We start from the raw sequence: 15,543 nt of genomic DNA, 5'->3' as shown, positions 1-15,543 counted from the left end.
ACCCTATAATCACTTTAGTAGATACAGGAAAAAAAAAATGTTCATTTATGATTAAAATGAGCATTGGTCTGTGATTTAAAATACTTAGTAAACTATTACAGAATGGAAATTTACAAATTTTAGACAGGGTAGCTAAATACACACTTGTTAACTGGCAAACATAACAGAAATGTTGAAAGTGTTTTGCACAAGATAAGGATGCCCTGAATTATTTGTATTACTCAGTATTATTAGAAGCCTTAGATTTTGCAGTAATACAAGAAATAAAGGTGTAAGAATTGGAAAGGAAAAATAAAACCAGTGCTATCAATTGCAAATGATGTGTTTTTTACAGAGGAAAGTAATCTATACACAAAGTAGTAGAAATAATAAGAATTTAGCAGTGTTGCCAAATATAAAATCACCACAGAAAAGTCGGTTGCTTTCTCCATACCAGCAGGAGTAGTGAGGAAATATAATGTAAAAAGAAGAAATGATACCATTTATAATAGCAATGGAAATAATAGGCTGTGATTAGAAATATGTTTAACAAATGATGCATGAAATTGAAAACTGTTGAAATTCACTGGAAAATAATCTGAGCAGAGAGAAGGATAATGTTAATGGATAGAAAAGTCAATATAAAAATGTCATTTTTCCTCACCTTGATCTATAAATCAATGTGTTTTTAATTGAAATCTCAGCAGAATTTTATTGGAGAAACTGGCTGATGCTGACATTTATATGGGAATAAATATTTTTTTAAAACAATAGCTAAAATACCCATGAAAAAGAAGAGTCAAGTACAACTGGGCCTGTCCTACTAGATATTAAGACTTATTTTAAAGCTATTTAATTGTGGCAGTGATGTGTTGATGCGGGGTTAGACTAGTGAAACAGAGCCAGTCCCTGTTCATGTGAAAACTTGACTTAAGACAGAGCTGGCCCTTATGGTTGCAGCAGACTGTGAGGTAAGGAGCACCAGGACAGTTGGTCTCCCATAAGGAAGATGAACGAAGTTGGGTACTTGCTGCATGAAAATCCAAAGTCAGTTTCATGAAGGCTAAAGACAAATGTGAAAGGCAAAAATACAATTCATTTAGAAGATAATATAGGAGAAGATGATTTGGGAGTAAGGAAAGATTTCTTAAATAAGACACCAGTCAGATGGGGAGGATACTCTAAAATGTGGCTCCCAAGGGCTCTGAGAGGGGCAGTGTTCCTTAGAAGGAGCTGTGGTCATGGGTGGTTTTTCAGGTTCATGAAAATCGCAATAACCAAAAGGAAAAAAATTTTAGTGTGTATGATTGGACAATTTATATGAAGAAATACAAACTGCAATAAAAAGTACTCATTCTAATAGTTAGAAAATATAAATTTTTTTAAACCCAGAGATACTGTTTAACATTATTATAATTATACAATTGCAAGAAAATAGCATCCAAAGTTGATGGCATTATAAGAAAGCTGTATATACATCTACATAAAACACTTTGGGAAAGCAGTAATGAGCAGTGCCACAAAAAATTCTTTCCTTTAATTTACTAGTCTTACTCCTAGAAGTTTACTCTTCAAGCAAAAGTGAAAATATATATATGAACATGACCCCTTAGTTTCTTAATAGCAAAAATCTATAAAAACACAAATGTCCAAAAGTCTATTTTTTAAGAAAGTTATTAGCTTAAAACTGTTAAATAGGTAGTCATTAAAAGTGTTATTTTTTAATACCATAGAAATATTTGAAGTACTTTTCATGTGGCAAAAAATGTAAAGTCTGAATGGAAAAGAGGTGGAAGGTTATTTTCGATGGGTTATAAATAAATAGGATAAATGATGCTAGCTTAGCAGGATAGAGTGGGGGATTTTTTTCACCATTGTCCTTAACATTATAGAATGCATTTTTATTTTAAAAACACTTAGTGTATACTTGTTATGTAGTTGTTATGACAGACCTCAAAAAGGAAAGTTTTCAAAGATTTTTCATCTGCTTTTATGATTCCAGGAAGACAGTGGTCTGTCCCATCATAGATGTGATCAGTGATGACACTTTCGAGTACATGGCAGGTTCTGACATGACCTACGGCGGGTTCAACTGGAAGCTCAACTTTCGCTGGTATCCTGTTCCCCAAAGAGAAATGGACAGAAGGAAAGGTGATCGGACTCTTCCTGTGAGGTAATTGATTCGTCAAACATTTTCCCCAAAGTTACTGGCGGGGGATTGTGAAGCTTCAGGAATCACGTTAGAAGGATTTTTAAATGTATTTTGAAATACATGAAGGATTTGTTCACCATATGTGAAGTTAAGAGCCATTTTTCATTTATTTGAAGTAATATCATTCTTTATTTGCAATAATGTCATTATTTCAAAGATGAGTTTCTTTTTTAAGTAAAAAAATAAGTTCAAATTTTTCATTTCTATAAATTAGTACCTGTGAGAAATGACAGTGAATGTGTTCTTTCATTTCTACATGAACAACAGTTTGTAAATCTGTAATTTATGCTTTAATTCAGTCACTAAGGATAATAATATTAAACTTAAACCACCCCTTCAGTAATTGTAAGTGCCAAGATGTGAAAATATTGCCTAAAACTGGGTAATAAAATGTAAGACTTTAAATTCAGACATCTACCATCTGACAAGGTTAGAAAAAACTTGTTTCAAGTATAAAAATAACTAGAATTGACAAAAGTATAAAAGGGATATCCATTAATATATTTCTGCTTTTTCTTTTGTTCTGTATTTGGTCCTATATAGATTTTTTTTTTTTTTTTTCTAGAAAGGGATAAAAAGCTTCATGCTATTGAGGATCTTTAGAGAGAGACCTTGAGCCTTCTGAGCCATCCTAGGATTTATTCTGGTTGCATCAGCCTGTTGCTTCTATAGTAACTGAGGCTTGCTTATTAGCCTTTTTAGCCTTCTCCTCTCCTAGGCTTCCCAGATCTGTCTGCCTTTGAATTGAGTCCAGTTCTGACAGTTGGAGAGAGCTTTCACTAGTTCTCTGCTCTTTGTCCCTAGCCAGCCCAAGTCCTCTCCTGCTTTCCCAGTAAAGAGACTTTTTCACTCTTTGGCTGGCAGTTCAAATCAGCATCTAAACCAAGGGTTGCTAAACATTTCATGGATGATAGACTTCTTTGAAAAATCAGATAAAAGCTAGGAGTCTTCCCTAAACTGGAGGGTAGGGCAGTAGTCCAGGATGCCTGTATAAATGCCTGTTTTACATGTATAAACAGATGGGTTTGCATTAACAGTTCTAGGAAAATTAGATGCCAGAACTAGGTCAGGAAACCCCTGCACTGAAGGATAATGCTGGGTGTCAGCCTGTTTCCTTTGAGTCCTAAGGTATTAGGCTTTCTTATTCTTTTTTGTCTTCTAAAATCAAAGTAAGTCCTAACTTCTTGGTGGAAACAACTGTTTCTTCTATAAAAGCAAATGCTACCTCCCTCACCAGTGCATGGAATGAGTATGTTTTAGGGTTATGTAGGTGGCCAGTTCATCCTAAACTATTATCTACATGTGTCCTCTGTCCCTAGAATTTAATTACATTCTCCCTAGTTGGAACCCATTCTTCTCCCATACTCATTCTTCAAGTAAACCAGTACTAGGTATTCATTTATTTAAATCCTCCTTTGTTATCATTTCTCTGCTTAACTCAACCTATTCCCACCCACTCTGCATACCTGAGCCATGTTTTGTGGCAGAGAATTGACTGTACTTGGTCAGGATGATGATCCCCTTAGGAGGAATATATTGATTTATCCTGTACTTCATCTCCTTCCTTAAAGTTCAGGAAAAAGCTGCATTGTTTTCATCCTGTTTAATCATACATCTTTGCAGTGTTTGCCACCCTTTAAAACCTGGTATGCTAGAGCTGCTGACATGAGTCTGGTTGGTTAACATGATCAACTGCATTTTTAGTTGCTTGAAACTCTGGAGTGCATGACAGATGAAGAAGATTACAAGAAGTAGCTTCAACTTAAGGAGTTCAGGGTGGAAGCTCAGTCAGGACCTGAGGATCAAGAACAGTACTGAAGACAGTAAGAGCCCTTGGGACCAGGCAGGGAAGGGGGTCCAGGCCGGAGCTGTGACAGCATGACTGGGGTGCGGATCTTATCTGGAAACCAAATAACTCAGCATAAAAACAAAGCTCTTGGGGCCTGTGAAGCTTTCTGAAGAGTGTGAGAATCAGCATTTATTCCATAGTTAAATAAACAGTTATAAAACTACTTTTAAAAACAAAAACTGATAGTAAACTTTAAATCATTGCAATTAACAGTATAGTATTATGATTGAATTTCAGAACACCTACAATGGCTGGAGGCCTTTTTTCAATAGACAGAGATTACTTTCAGGAAATTGGAACATATGATGCTGGAATGGATATTTGGGGAGGAGAAAACCTAGAAATTTCCTTTAGGGTAAGTTCCCTTTGAAAAAAGGAACCTGTATAACCTCAAATATGAATATGCTTTGAATATTCGTGTTCTTTCTAAAGAAAAACTAAAAAGTGAATTTAATATGAGTTTGATCAGACTTCACAGCCTTCAGCCCATAAAAAGTTTGATGATACTATTAAAGGTTCTTTCTGAAGTATTTTAAGCAAATAATTCAGTTATATTAGTAGTCCACTTGTAAAATTTACACAGGATTCCCCAGTTGTCTTTACTTCCAAGGAGATAATTCAGACTCTAAAGTAAATAAAAATAACATGTAGTTCATAAATGCTACTTTGTTCCTTAACTGCCAAAAACATAATTTTACCTTCTTTAATATGCTGTGTCCTTCTGGTTTGAGAATTGTTCTCTCTTATTTAAACCTGGCCACTTAACCAGCTTTCTGTTTTTCAATAAAAAGAAAAAGGCAAAAGAATTCTTAAATTATTCTAAATTAATTTAACCCAGTCAGCCTTAAGTCTTATGCATTTCATGTTCACAAAAATCAACTTACTTTTAGAATGATGTGTATTTCTGAAAATAATGAACTTTAGACACATGGCTTATTGGAAACCATAGTGAAGTTCACTGCATTCCTGGTGGATCACCTTGCTCTTTATGAGGAGAGGTTTGGACGCCAGAGCATCTTTGAGATCCTATTTGGCTGTATCATTTTATGATCCTGGGAAAACGTTAATGTGGGCACACTGAGTATTTAATGAAGTCAAGACTTTTCAAAAAGCAATGTAATTGAAAATAGTCTACAGTTAGTTAGACTTTTAACTTACAGGAAAATGTATTTTGGAAGGAGTAGAAGGATAACTGATTAAGGATGTGAAACCACACTTAAGGATCTTTCTTTTTACCCCTAGAGACTAGACTGTGCTCTCACTGGCCACTGAGTAATTCATGAGTAATCCACAGGTTGAGAGTCCTAGGTTCTGTTTAATGTTTAGGTTGTGACACAGGTTTGGAGAAGGACGAACAGATAGGGCCCTGGCTGAACTCTCCATGGTCAAAAGTTTTTTGACCATGAAGCATATTAATAAATACATTATACACACAACCCATAATGTAAACATTTCATCAAGTAACAAGTATGTCCTTGTTACTAAGTGCTGGTTGCAATTCATCAAATTTGAATTTTATGACCCTTTAAAGATTGATGGACTGCAGTTCGCAAAAAACACTGCTCTGGGCCTCAGGTCTTTCCTGAATTTAACCTTCAGCTTCTGGTTTGATCAGAACCAGAAATTGAGGAAGCACTGACTCTGGGACCATGTAGCAGGAGCTCCACTGTACATACACCCTTGATTCTGTGAAATTCTAGCCATGAAATTCAGTAGATGTGAACAATTTTTTTTTTTAAACTGTCGGTGTTTAAAACGGTCTTCTTTGCGGCTGTTTCCAGATTTGGCAGTGTGGGGGAACTTTGGAGATTGTTACTTGCTCACATGTTGGACACGTGTTTCGGAAAGCTACACCCTACACGTTCCCAGGAGGCACAGGGCAGATTATCAATAAAAATAACAGACGACTTGCAGAAGTATGGATGGATGAATTCAAGAATTTCTTCTATATAATTTCTCCAGGTTAGCATTATTTTGCATTAGAAACACAAGACAAACTTTCTTGGTCTGATCCTAATGCATTCTGAGAAGAGGTAAGAAGGTGTGGAAAAGAAGCTTTGAGCAGAGTTGTTGTAAAGAATAAATGAAATTACATATGGTATAGAAAGTGCTTAGCAAAAGCCTGGTATAATATTTACATCACAGGAGACACAAGAGACACAGGTTCGATCCCTGCATCAGGAAGACCCCTTGGAGAAGGGAATGGCTACCCATTCAGTCTTCTTGCCTGGAGAATCCCATGAATAGGGGAACGTGGCGGGCTACAGTCCATAGGGTCACAAAGAATCAGACACAATTGAAGCGACATAGCACACACAGGGGAACAATAATAATACATGATCCAGTATTGCAGAAATTACTGTTTTAGCCCAGGTACTTTCCATGTTTTTTTTTTTTTTAAACCTAACTGCAACATTTAACATTTACATGAAATGGTCAAGTATTTCAAGGCCAGTGCCCTGTATCATGCCTCCAGGAGCTTTTCTCTGCTCTTCAGAGTTTTGTGGCAGCAGCTGTTTCATCAACTGTAAATCTGCCTGAATTATGATTCTGTACTCTTCAGTCACCACAAGACTGTCTGGGGTTGAGGGGGGTGGATGCACAATTTAGGGAGCCTGTGTGAGAAATACCTGACTGGAAACAATTGCTCTGTTTAACATCTGTTTCATATTTGGGCAAAATTGATCTTTGTCTTTGCCTTAGCAAATATTAAAGTTTTGTGATCCCATGTAACTTACATTTGTATGTATTGCTATGTAAACTGTTCTCATATGAATTTAATTTTTCTTTGGAAAACACATTATTTTCTTGTTTTATACCTTGAGAGGTAGATTTGTGGTATACCACAAAAATGATATTGCTTTTCCTGTTTGGCTTGTTAGATGCAATATATAAATAGAAATGTATTACCTGACAGAACATTAATAATTCAGTGACTTATTTCTTTTACCAGGTGTTACAAAGGTAGATTATGGAGATATATCATCAAGACTTGGTCTAAGGCACAAACTCCAATGCAGACCATTCTCTTGGTACCTAGAGAATATTTATCCTGATTCTCAGATTCCACGTCACTATTTCTCTTTGGGAGAGGTAAAAAAAAAAAAATGTATTCTGTGTGGTTCTCACTGATTTGTAAAAAAAGGAATAGAGGTTAAACTTCTAACAAGGGAGTACCTGTATGTTAAAATTACTTAAACTCAAGTATGGGAAAGTCCTTGTTAGTTGATGCAGTCTGCCTCATAACTTGAAGTCTTATTAATTTATCCTGTTACATTTTATTAAAATAAGGCTCTACCTTTCACCTTTCACAGTTGGACTTTTGTTATGTTCGTGTCTTCAATAGACTTATTTTAGCAAACTGGTCCATTTAGTTGAAACCATATATTCCTGAAGGTGATATCCTAACATTAACTAGACTGAATCAAAGTTTGAGGAACTTCAAAGTAGAATTGTAAAGAACTGACAAGGAAACTTGTCAGTTTCCTTGAGTCTTTCCAGAAAGACTGTATAAGAAGAAGTTGTGTTTTTAATACCTGTTTATTTTCCTTTTGGAGCCCCAAATCTCCATTTGGGCTTGTGGGTTAGCATGCGTACTCTGATGACGACTTTAGTCTTTGCTCTTAGAATTCAGAAGCAAATCTTCTTGAAACCTGAAATAATTTATTTATTAATGCTTATAATTTGTCAGCACACTTAGCTGTGCTTTTGGAGTTTGGATGCCCATAGTGGAGGGTCTGCTTTGAAGGAGGCTTGCCCTTGCACCTTCTGGGATAACTGCTGGGCGGCCTCAGGGGAGCGTTTCCTGTGCCCTGTCTTCACCGTGTTCCTAGACTGTCAGCAGCCAGTCACTCTGCTCCCAGCCAAAGCTGTGCCGTGTATAGGAAATCCAGACGGGTCCTTCCCTTAGTCCAAGGGTATGATCAAGTCAGGAGTCCCAGGAGTCTCCTGGGGCTGCCGTAGTAAAACACCACAAACTGAGTGGAACGGAACATGGGAATGGATTGTCTTGCAGCTCTAAGGACGAGAAATCCGAGATCAGAGTGTGGGCAGGCTTCTGAGGCCTGTGAGGAAGGCTCTCTCCCCTGCGTTGTTCTAGCTTCTGGTGGTTTGCTGCCAGTCTGTGGTATTCCATGGTGCGTGGAAGCATCACCCGGATTTCTGCCTTCGTCTTCACATGGCGTTCTCCCGTGTGCACATCTGACTCCAAATCTTCCCCCTTTACTAAAGACACCAGTCACCCTGGATGGCCTACCCTAATGACCTCATTTCAGTTTGACTCCCTCTGTAAAGAACCTGTCTGCAAATGATGTCACATTCTGAGCGTAATGGGGGTTAGGACTCCAGCATGTGAATTTGAGGGGACACAGTTCAGTCTGTAACAGAGACTGAGCTAGGTGGGGCTGGATTGCAGTTGTGTGAAGACTTGGTTCACTTCCAGCTCAGGTATGCTCCTTAGGCCTGGTCTTTCAAAGTTCCTGAGTAATCGCACGGAGGGGTGTCTGTCTCCTCAGCCCTGACAGGTTTGCCTTTCTGAGGTTTTGACGTTAGTACTTGAGCCTCTCACCTTTTTCTGTGGGAGGACCAGCTGTTATTTCTTCAAGTCTCTTTCTAGCAGGAATTTGTCTCCTAAGCACCTGGAGATGTGGGCGGCTTCTGTCTTAATCTATCGACGTACCATCGATTTACGGTGTTGCGTTAGTTTCTACCGTACAGCAGAGTGATTCAGCGACACATCTATGTGCATATACATTATTTTTTATGTTCTTTTCCATTATGGTTTATCCAGGGTATTGAATGTATGTTCTCTGTGCTCTACAGTTGTTTATCCACTCTATACATAGTGGTTTGCATCTGCTAATCCCACGGTCCCAATCCATCCCTCTCCCACACCTTCCCCTCGGCAACCACAGATCTGTTCTCTGTGACTGTGAGTCTGCTTATGCTGCATAGATAAATTCATTTGTGTCATATTGTAGATTCCACATGTAAGTGATACCATTTGGTGTTTGGCTTGATGGTCTCTGCACCCATCCATGCTGCTGCACATGGCATTATTTCATTCTTTTTATGCTATTGTATATATCTACCGCACCTTCTTTATCTGCTCATCTGTTGAAGGACATCTAGGTTGCTTCCAGGTCTTAGCTATTGTAAACAGTGCTGCAGTGAACACTGGGGTGCATGTTTTGAATTACAGTTTTCTCCAGATATATGACTAGTAGTGGAATTACAGGATCATATGGCAGCTCTGTTTTTAGTTTTTGAGGAATCTCCATACTGTTCGCCTTAGTAGTATACCAGTTTACATTCCCACCACCAGTGTAGTGAGGGGTCACTTTTCTCCACACCCTCTCCAGCACTTGTTATGACTTTTTAACGGTGGCTGGTCTGACCGGTGTGATGTAGTACCTAATTGTACTTTTGATTTACATTTCCCTAGTAATTAGTGATGTTGAGCATCTTTTCATGTGCCTCTTGGCCATCTGTGTGTCTTTGGAGAAATGTCTGTCTAGGTCTTCTGCACACTTTTTGATTGAGTCGTTAGTTTTTTGATAGTCGCATGAATTGTTTGTAAATTTTGGAGACTAAATCCTTTGTTGATGACATCATGTACAGATATTTTCTTCTATTCTGTGGATTGTCTTTTTGTTTTGTTTATGGTTTCCTATCTTTAGGTAGTTGCATTTAAAAAAATGCAGTTTGGGTGAAAGTGTGGAGTGGAGATCTAAATTTAGGGGTTGTCAGTGTATAGGTAGTTTTTAAAACCACAGAACTTGATGAGAGCACCTTGGGGTGAGTGAATGTAGCTGGACAAGAGGGAAGGAATGAGGAATAAGACATTAAAAAAACTCCAAATTTAGACATTATGAAGGTGAGAGGGAATCAGCTAAAAAGATTGAGAAGGAGCAGGCATTGAAATAGGAAGATACCCAGGAGAATGATGTGCCAGTAAGTGAAGGACTTGCTTTAAGAAAGAGGAAGAGATTGACTGTGTGGAGCGTTGCAGAGAAGGGAGGAAGAAGAGTCCTGAGGACTGGCCACTGGGTTGGTGAGGGAGATGTTGTCCGGAAGCTCCCTCTCAGTGTGTCAGGCGGGTTCCCCTGGAGATTGGGAAGGACAGGGTCTCTGATGGCTTCATAGGAGATTAGGGGAACAAGTAGAGATGAGAAGCGTGGACAAGAAATTGTGCTGTAAAGGTGAACAGAGAAGTGAGTGGTAGCCGGAGGGGAAATGGGGTTAAAGAAGGGTTTCTCTATTTATTTTTACTAAGATGAAATGGTGCTGATGGCAGTGATACAAAGGAGAAAATTTGAAGATGCTAGAAAAGAGCCACTGATGGCTGGAGTCCCATGGAGGGGGGTCGTGGTAAGTTCTGATGCACAAGTTGGGAGGTGGTGGGGGGAGAAGGCAGTCCTCCACTGCACCAGGAAGGAAGGAAGAGGAGTGGGCCCAAGTCAGGTGAACTGTGGGTTGAGGGCTGGAAGCTGGAACTTTGAGGTGGACGTGAGAGGAAGCTGTCTGGTGACTTGATTCTTCAGCTGAACACAAGATTGTGGGCTGAGAGTGAAGGGGGATTGTTGGTGATGGGGGGTTGGGTAAAGAGGGGAAGACATAAAATAGAAAAGGATTAATAGGATATGGTGGAGCAAATAGATCACAGGGGGAGCTGCAGGGTGGTGAGGAGCCGCCTGGTCACAGCTTCTCCAGAGCCAGGGCAAGCATGGATGCCCGTGTCCGTCCTTGGTAGTTACCGAGGCTGCTTCAGGGCTGAAGTGAGCTCCCTGCCTCTGAATTTTGTTGTGATTTAAGGAAGTCACCTCAAACACACGAGGGGTATGCGGAGTTCCTTGCCTCCTTAGTGAGTACCTGCGCCCTTTGCTGTAGCCTCATTCCAGTCAAGGAGGGCCCAGCGTGGGTGAGGCCATGGCAAGGCTGAGAGCAGTTGCTTATCTTTAAATGGGGCTTCCCAGGTGGCACTAGTGGTAAAGAACCCACCCACCAATGCAGGAGATGTAAGAGACGCTGGTTCCATCCCCGGGTGGGGAAGACCCCCCCGGAGGAGGGCATGGCAGCCCACTCCAGTATTCTTGCCCAGAGAATCCCATGGACAGAGGAGCCTGGCAGGCTTCAGTCCATAAGGTGGCAAAGAGTCAGACATGACTGAAGGGACTTAGCACAGCACCTTTAGAATAAGGTTGAGGAGCCTTTTTTTTTTTCTTTCGTTCGTTCTTTCTTTGAACCGACCCAATTTTGGACAACACTTAGGCATTGTTAGCTAGGTCAGAATATAGGCGTATTACAAAGAGCCGCTTGTCTAACCCACAGTAGCTGATTGCCAAGGCAAGCTTGCCCTTTACCTGCCTCTTGCCAGCTGGCTTTGTGTATAAAGAACAGATTTTACCCTCTCTGTCCTGCTTGTTATTGCCTTAGTAACAGCTGGTTTTAAGCACTTATGCCCTTCATACCAGGCCACGCTGGTGTGAAGTGCTGGTGTGGGGACTGGGGTTGTTTATAAGCACCCACCACAGTGCAGCAGGGAGCTTGTGCTTGTGATCATAGCTCCTCCTGTGTGAGCTTTCCTTCCCCAGAGACTAGAACTTAGCCCATCAAGGATCACTTGTCGTCTTATAAGGGCCCAAGGAAACTTGAAGTCAAGGATTTTAGAGCAGAAAGAAATCAGAAGGTGTACATTTAGTGTGTCTGGGTTCATGAAATCCCACTCTGTAATTATAGCTCTGATAGGACCTGAAACTGAATAAATGTGTTTCACGGTGATATCTAATCATTGTTAATGCAGGAGTTGAACTGTCCAAACAATAGCCACAGAAAGCAAATAATCCAATCTTTTACAGTTTAAGCAGTGTTAAGGACTGACCATTTGCTTTTGTACCCTAAAATTTTCTGAGCATGAACTTCATGTCAAGCACCAGTCTGATGCTTTATGAATATTAACTCATTTTCCCAACACTTTGAGATACATATGCTATTATCCCCCACTTTACGAGTCAGTTAAGGCACAGAGAAGTGGTTTAATCAGCATGGCTCAGGTGCAGCCACAAAATGGAAGAGAGAGGGTTTGAACACAAGCGGTCTGGCATGAGAGCTTGTGCTCATAACCACTGGCAGTCATGCTGTTTCTCATGTCTAACCAGTGTTACTCATGACTCTCACGGGAGAGAGTGAAAAAGTAAGTCTAGATTCCTTAGTAGTAAATCCTAAAATACCTTTAATTACTTAACACTGTCCCCCCTAATGAGGTGCCAGAATTCTGGGGGAGACTAGCAGAAACCAAGAAACTGAGGCTCTGATTTCTTGCCTGGTTTCATTCACATTCACAATCATCAACTTGTAAGGTAGAAAATAACATTTTAGTGACAGCTGTGTACACCTAAGCTAAGGAAGGAAAATGAGTAGCTATTGTGGGCCTACTGGGTGTCGGTTTCTTCTGGGTCTGTGTCTGTTACCTTGCTTACAGATGAGAAAATGAGATTTTACAGCAACTTCTGCTGATATCTGATGTCTCTCAAGATGCCCATTAGAAAGGCAAGGGATAGGGGAGGAGAGGTGGATTTTATGGCCAAAAATAATTGGGAATTGCTGCTCTTGATATCTTGTATTCTTCTGTACCTTCAGTCCCCACTGTACCAAGAGTCTATTGAAAGGTTTTGAGAAGTTGTTCAGTAAAGAATATCTATCTAAATTTGTTAGTCCACCTCAGTCACTGTCCTGTCTGACTCTGCGACCCAAATGGACTGCAGCATGCCAGGCTTCCTTGTCCATCACCAACTCCCAGAGCTTAAACTCATGTCCATTGAGTTGGGGATGTTAATCTAGTATTTCCTAAACATACTTGATCACAAAATCCTTTGTTTAATGGCAGATACTGTTGTGCAAATCGTAGTTTTGGGAATCACTGTCTTAGAATACTGACCTGCCAAGGTCACATGGCTAGTAATGAGGCCCAGCCCTGCACGTCCCCCAACCCTAAGCTCGCACGCCTACCCATCTGCCTCCAGAAACGTTGAAAGTGTGTCCATTGCCCCCGACCACATACTTCAGATATCATTATGATTTTAAGTGTCAAATTTTGAGTAAACAAGTCTGGTACTTATTTCTATTCCAGTATGAACATTGAAATAAGTATATATCACCACCATTTCTACCTTCCATAGTTCGCTGGAAAGCAGGTGACTGGTTACATAGCCTTAAGGCTGTGTATAGAATTACAGTTTTTGAATCAAATCCCTTATGATTATACAGTGGAAGTGAGAAATAGATTTAAGGGCCTAGATCTGATAGATAGAGTGCCTGATGAACTATGGAATGAGGTTCGTGACACTGTACAGGAGACAGGGATCAAGACCATCCCCATGGAAAAGAAATGCAAAAAAGCAAAATGGCTGTCTGGGGAGACCTTACAAATAGCTGTGAAAAGAAGAGAAGCGAAAAGCAAAGGAGAAAAGGAAAGATATAAGCATCTGAATGCAGAGTTCCAAAGAACTTGCTAGAAGAGATAAGAAAGCCTTCTTCAGCCATCAATGCAAAGAAATAGAAGAAAACAACAGAATGGGAAAGACTAGAGATCTCTTCAAGAAAATGAGAGATACCAAGGGAACATTTCATGCAAAGATGGGCTCGATAAAGGACAGAAATGGTATGGACCTAACAGAAGCAGAAGATATTAAGAAGAGGTGGCAAGAATACATGGAAGAACTGTACAAAAAAAGATCTTCACGACCCAGATAATCATGATGGTGTGATCACTCATCTAGAGCCAGACATCTTGGAATGTGAAGTCAAGTGGGCCTTAGAAAACATCACTATGAACAAAGCTAGTGGAGGTGATGGAATTCCAGTTGAGCTATTTCAAATCCTGAAAGGTGATGCTGTGAAAGTGCTGCACTCCATATGCCAGCAAATTTGGAAAACTCAGCAGTGGCCACAAGACTGGAAAAGGTCAGTTTTCATTCCAATCCCAAAGAAAGGCAATGCAAAAGAATGCTCAAACTACCGCACAATTGCACTCATCTCACATGCTAGTAAAGTAATGCTCAAAATTCTCCAAGCCAGGCTTCAGCAATACGTGAACCGTGATCTTCCTGATGTTCAAACTGGTTTTAGAAAAGGCAGAGGAACCAGAGATCAAATTGCCAACATCTGCTGGATCATCGAAAAAGCAAGAGAGTTCCAGAAAAACATCTATTTCTGCTTTATTGACTATGCCAAAGCCTTTGACTGTGTGGATCACAATAAACTGTGGAGAATTCTGAAAGAGATGGGAATACCAGACCACTTGACCTGCCTCTTGAGAAATCTGTATGCAGGTCAGGAAGCAACAGTTAGAACTGGGCATGGAACAACAGACTAGTTCCAAATAGGAAAAGGAGTATGTCAAGGCTGTATATTGTCACCCTGCTTATTTAACTTCTGTGCAGAGTACATCATGAGAAACGCTGGACTGGAAGAAACAAGTTGGAATTAAGATTGCCGGGAGAGATATCAATAACCTCAGATATGCATATGACACCACCCTTATGGCAGCAAGTGAAGAGGAGCTAAAAGCCTCTTGATGAAAGTGAAAGAGGAGAGTGAAAAAGTTGGCTTAAAGCTCAACATTCAGAAAATGAGGATCATGGCATCTGGTCCCATCACTTCATGGGAAATAGATGGGGAAACAGTAGAAACAGTGTCAGACTTTATTTTTTTGGGCTCCAAAATCACTGCAGATGGTGACTGCAGCCATGAAATTAAAAGACGCTTACTCCTTGGAAGGAAAGATACGACCAACGTAGACAGCATATTGAAAAGCAGAGACATTACTTGCCGACTAAGGTCCGTCTAGTGAAGGCTATGGTTTTTCCAGTGGTCATGTATGGATGTGAGAGTTGGACTGTGAAGAAAGCTGAGCACCAAAGAATTGATGCTTTTGAATTGTGGTGTTGGAGAAGACTCTTGAGAGTCCCTTGGACTGCAAGGAGACCCAACCAGTCCATTCTGGAGATCAGCCCTGGGATTTCTTTGGAAGGAATGATGCTAAAGCTGAAACTCCAGTACTTTGGCCACCTCATGTGAAGAGTTAACTCATTGGAAAAGACTGGGAGGGATTGAGGGCAGGAGGAGAAGGGGACGACCGAGGATGAGATGGCTGGATGGCATCACTGACTCGATGGATGTGAGTCTGAGTGAACTCCGGGAGATGGTGTTGGACAGGGAGGCCTGGTGTGCTGTGATTCATGGGGTCGCAAAGGGTCGGACACGACTGAGCGACTGAACTGAACTGAATCCAACACTTCTTTAAAAATGTTTGTCCCTAATATTTTCTTTTTCCAAAGGCTCCAAAATTAACTCCCACCAAACCAGCCTATTAAATGATCTACTGCCTCCTGACATCATAAAGAATAGAACTGTTCCCAAAACTCACCCTTAGTCATCCTGGTTTTTCATGTCCTCAAAAAATCATCTCACACACTCCATAGGTGAGGTAGCCCACATGTATTCC

General features: G+C 40.3%; 1 protein-coding gene across 10 annotated transcripts in view; it reads left to right on the top strand.

The window, feature by feature from the left end:
• Positions 1-15,543, top strand: part of GALNT1 (polypeptide N-acetylgalactosaminyltransferase 1) — a 124,223-nt gene that overhangs the window by 95,300 nt on the left and 13,380 nt on the right. For all 10 annotated transcript variants that reach the window (XM_042239388.1, XM_042239386.1, XM_042239383.1 and 7 more), the window contains 4 exons: positions 1,982-2,152; positions 4,278-4,395; positions 5,822-6,002; positions 6,994-7,133. In XM_042239388.1, coding sequence (XP_042095322.1) covers positions 1,982-2,152; positions 4,278-4,395; positions 5,822-6,002; positions 6,994-7,133 — 610 coding nt within the window. The remainder of the gene's footprint in view (positions 1-1,981; positions 2,153-4,277; positions 4,396-5,821; positions 6,003-6,993; positions 7,134-15,543) is intronic.

This window comes from Ovis aries, chromosome 23 (assembly GCF_016772045.2).
Source record: "Ovis aries strain OAR_USU_Benz2616 breed Rambouillet chromosome 23, ARS-UI_Ramb_v3.0, whole genome shotgun sequence".
Taxonomy (NCBI): Eukaryota; Metazoa; Chordata; class Mammalia; order Artiodactyla; family Bovidae; genus Ovis; species Ovis aries.
The sequence above is the reverse complement of the archived record's forward strand: the minus strand, read 5'-3'. Positions and strand labels throughout refer to the sequence as shown.